The following is a 4266-nucleotide window of genomic DNA, read 5'->3' on the forward strand; positions in this document are numbered from 1 at the left end:
TCTTGAGGAATAGGTGGATTCTGGTCTTTTTCTTCTCACATCATGTTTCTCTGTTTTCATGATGAATTATATTTTAACGTTCTTTAAATGAATGTTATAAATATTAATGTTGTGTTTATATATTCACATAATTGTTGAAACAGGTGGAGTCAGGTCAGTTTCTCTTTATGTGCACCGTGATGATGTTTGTGTGTTCATGATTAATTATATATATATCCTTTAAATTGTCGTTAATGACATTATGTGTATGTTGATGTTATGTAATAACATGATTGTTTAAGCAGCTGGAGTCAGGTCTGCTTCTCCTCATGTGTCGTGTTCATTGTGATGATGCTTTTGCCTGTTTCTGATTCATGATAGATATTTATCATTGACTTATACGTTAATGTTAAAGCAGATATTTTAGTATCTGATTAATTATCTGTGAATTCATATTCTATGAAGACACGTTTTAAATATGAACGTTAAATAAATGTGTGCTTAATATTCCAGTTTCATTTTTCCTACTGTATATGTCAATTTGATATAAACTAATGTTATATCCAGGGGTGCACATAAGTGGTACGCAGGTACGCATGCGCGGCAACAATCTGGAATGCGTACCGTCACTTGTGTCACAAAGCGCATTTGCGTACCGACGTCCTTGTGAAGCTTTTCCAGAAGGCGGTTAGATCACCGGACGACAGAGTGAGGGGCTGCTGTTAACGTCGGTCAGCCCTGCGCTAACACAGCTGATCACAACGTTCACACGCTCTGTGATCACGAAGCTCTGCACTCAACTACCACCCCTCCCCCCCCCCCCCCCCCCCCCCCCCCCCCGTTGACATTCGCGATACAGAGGGCTTCATACTCCACTAGACCAGGGGTTCCCAAAGTGGGAGTCGCGAGACCCCGAGTGGTCTGATGATTACAAAATAAAAATGGAAAATTAAAAAAAAAAAAATTATTCAAAAAATTGATTAATTTTTTTTAATTTTTTATTATTATTAATAATAACGTTTGCATAGACATTTTCAGGGGCGGTCTAGCCAACTGTATAATTTCCCCGCAACGAGGCTCCCCCTTTGACAATCCACTAGCGCAGTGTTTGTGCGGAAAACTGAAATTAATTCACTAGCACCCCCCCTCCCCTCCGTCGACTGGGGTCGACAGTCTCTGGCACTGTTATTTTGGGGTTCGCGGGCTGAAAAGTTTGGGAACCCCTGCACTAGACCCCCCCCCCCCCCCGCCCCCACTGACATTCGCGATACAGAGGGCATCATACTCCCCTAGACCCCCCCCCCCCCCCCCCCCTGCTGACATTCGAGATACAGAGGGCTTCATGGGAACTTTGAGGGGAGCCAGAAGTTGGAGTACCAAACACTGACTCCAGTTACTCATCTGAGTACCTCACTGAGAAAGTTGTGTGCACCCCTGGTTATATCCTTTATTTAAATGTTTTCATAAATAATGTGAACAGGTTGGTTAGCTCTGACTAATTGCTGTTGTTGTTGTTGACCTGAGGTCACAGCGTGTTGTTTGTTGGGGTCTCCTCATGACGTCAGCAGGGTTTAACGTGACCTCGTCCCTGACGCTGGTCGGTTTCTCCTCGCTGTCTGGCCACAGCTCGCTCTTATTCTTCGTGTTTTTGTTGCTGTACCTCTTCGTGTTGTTCAGTGACTCTCTGGTGATTTATATCATCTGTTCGCAGCGAGCTCTTCACCGGCCCATGTTTGCCTTCGTGGCATCAGTTCTGCTGAACTCTCTCACAGTCAGCACACTGGTTTATCCTAAACTTCTGTCAGACCTGTTGCTGTCCGGCTCCGGCTTGGTGCAGGTCTCCTGGACTTTGTGTCTGTGTCAGGGTTTCTTTGTTTCCTCTCTTGGTGCAGCTAGCTTCATGCTGTTGTCGACCATGGCCTTTGACCGCTACCTGTCCATCTGCCACCCGATGCACTACGCTGTGCTGGTAACTCCTGCCAAGGTGGTGCTGATGCTGCTTCTCTGCTGGATGCTGCCTCTTATTCTAGGGGTAGTCTCAACGCTGCTGGTTAGCCGCTTACCGCTCTGCAGGGCGCAGCTCAACAGGGTCTACTGCGACATCTACAGCATTGTGAGCCTAAGCTGCGGTGGTGCTGAAGCGCAGCTGAGTGGAATATACGGTCTGCTGAACACAGCAGTTATCATATTCCTGCCTGCAGCCTTCGTGCTCTTCTCCTACGCTAGGATCCTCTTCATCTGTCTGCGGCGCTCACGTAGCTTCAGCAGCAAAGCTCTACAAACCTGTCTTCCTCACCTGCTCGTCTTCTTTAACTATTCCATCAGCGTCTGCTTAGACCTGCTGCTCCGCCGCCTGCAGAGCAACAGAGAATCTGACTCCACCCTCATCACCTCCATCCTGATGATGCTAGTACCCACTGTACTGAACCCCGTGGTGTACGGACTGAAGTTAAAGGAGGTGTTCACGCATGTGAAGAGGCTGCTGAGGTGTGGCAGAGACAGCTGATCCCAACACGGTTTGATTGCTTTGGAGGCTATTTGTAGATAACATTAGAAAAACTGATTCTTATTATTACATTATATCCTTATTGTGCTCATTTTATGTTGCTGTGACTTTGGGATAAATAGACGTTTTTAGCTTGCAATACGAAAGTAGCAAGGTCAGGTGAGACACTGGAAGAATAGAAAGAGGCAGTCAGAACAGGACATCGCTCCGGCCTTGAGCTTTGGGTGAGCTCCGCTCCCACGCACAGCTAGGAAGCAGCGTAAATGGAGGATTCCACTATATGTCTGCAAAGAAGCTTGAGTGAAAAACAAATGACGTATGATGGCGAAAGAGTAGGGAGGGACTTCCACAGGCCGGCTGAATGCTGATTGGAGGATCGTGTTGCCAGGAGACTTTTTTCTAAGTCTGTGCACCTACAAAAGAGAACCATGTCTAAACCACGGCATCTCTTCATCTAGTCTTGACCAATCATAAATGTACGGGCAGCGCCCTGTGTAATAAAATGGATTGACCATCCTGCTTTATCCGACCATTTCTTAGTAACTTTTGAAGTACTGTTACTAGACTACAAAGCATTAGTCAAAAGCTCCTGCAGCAGAAACCTATCTGTTAGTGCTATAGCCAGTGGCGGCCGGCCCATAGGGGCGCTAGGGGCGCCGCCCCACCTCTTCCCACATACAAAAAAAAATATTAAAAAAAACATTAAATTAAAAAATATATATTTAAAAAAAAATATATATATTTTTTTTTAATGAACAAGGTAAATATCATGCAATTGGTATCAGTCAAATATATAATCTACAATAAAATCTTGTTTAAAATTGTGTTACGATGTCTAAAGTTACTGATAAGTCACATGTTTCCTGCCTGGCCTTGCCCTTGGCATTAGTTGATCATTACGGGGCGCTGCCCCCGAGCCAAACAGCAGCAACCAGCACGTTGCAAAAGTCTCAATAGTAAACTGTGCCGCCGAAACATAATTTCAGCCAATCAGCGCCGTCAAATATTTTGGTCACGAGGGCGCTCACGTTGGCGCCCACGTTGCTTACGTGCATTGACGTGAGTTGTTTTTTAGACTTGTGAGGAACTGGGGTAGTATCTATAGTAACGCAGTGTAGGCAGAGCCGTGACGTCATCTTCAATGAGCTCCCCAGAAAAACAACACAGCCGTTAGCTCTTAGCACTCAGAGCTCACAGCTCTTCATATCTGGTCAGAAACTAGACAAAAGTTAAACAAGTACAAACCACATACTGTCTGTGTCATGGCGAATACAGTCGCTGGTTTATTTATGTCTGTATAGGCCGTTGTTGTGAGTTTGGACGGTCAGAGCATTTACAACGTTAGCTTAGCCAAGTCTCCATTAGAAAACACGCATTTTAAAAGGTTTCTCGCCTGCCGTCTGTCTGCAGACATGTCAAAGCCTTAATTCATGGTTTTTACTATCCGGTATCAGTATGTTGTTACTTCGGCATCATTTTGAAACGTGTATTACAATTAAATCACGGTCAAATATGTTCATCTTGTTGTAGTTGTAGCCCCCTGGCCAGCGATTCTCTCTTTAGTTTAGACTGCGGTCAAGCCAGCCCTCACGTGATATTGCGGTGCGCGAATATCCTATGCATTACGGTAGAGTAAAAAAAATCATCCCTCTGTGTTTAGATGAGAATAAAATAAAAACTGTCCATTATCAAAGACTCCTTTCACTCCAGGGTGATAGCAGGACATCCCATCTAGTCACTCAGAAACAATCAGGACATTCTGATGTACAGTTTCAAAATAA

At 44.9% G+C, this 4266-nt stretch overlaps 1 protein-coding gene across 1 annotated transcript; it reads left to right on the top strand.

Moving 5' to 3' along the window:
• Window positions 1–1534: 1534 nt before the first annotated feature.
• LOC307029775 (olfactory receptor 6N2-like) lies at window positions 1535–2485 on the top strand (the record flags this gene model as incomplete). Its single annotated transcript, XM_079665858.1, has 1 exon — window positions 1535–2485. The coding sequence occupies one exon, from the start codon at window positions 1535–1537 to the stop codon at window positions 2483–2485; it is 951 nt and encodes a 316-aa protein (XP_079521984.1).
• Window positions 2486–4266: the final 1781 nt, after the last annotated feature.

This window comes from Notothenia rossii (assembly GCF_949606895.1).
Source record: "Notothenia rossii genome assembly, chromosome: 2".
Classification (NCBI taxonomy): Eukaryota; Metazoa; Chordata; class Actinopteri; order Perciformes; family Nototheniidae; genus Notothenia; species Notothenia rossii.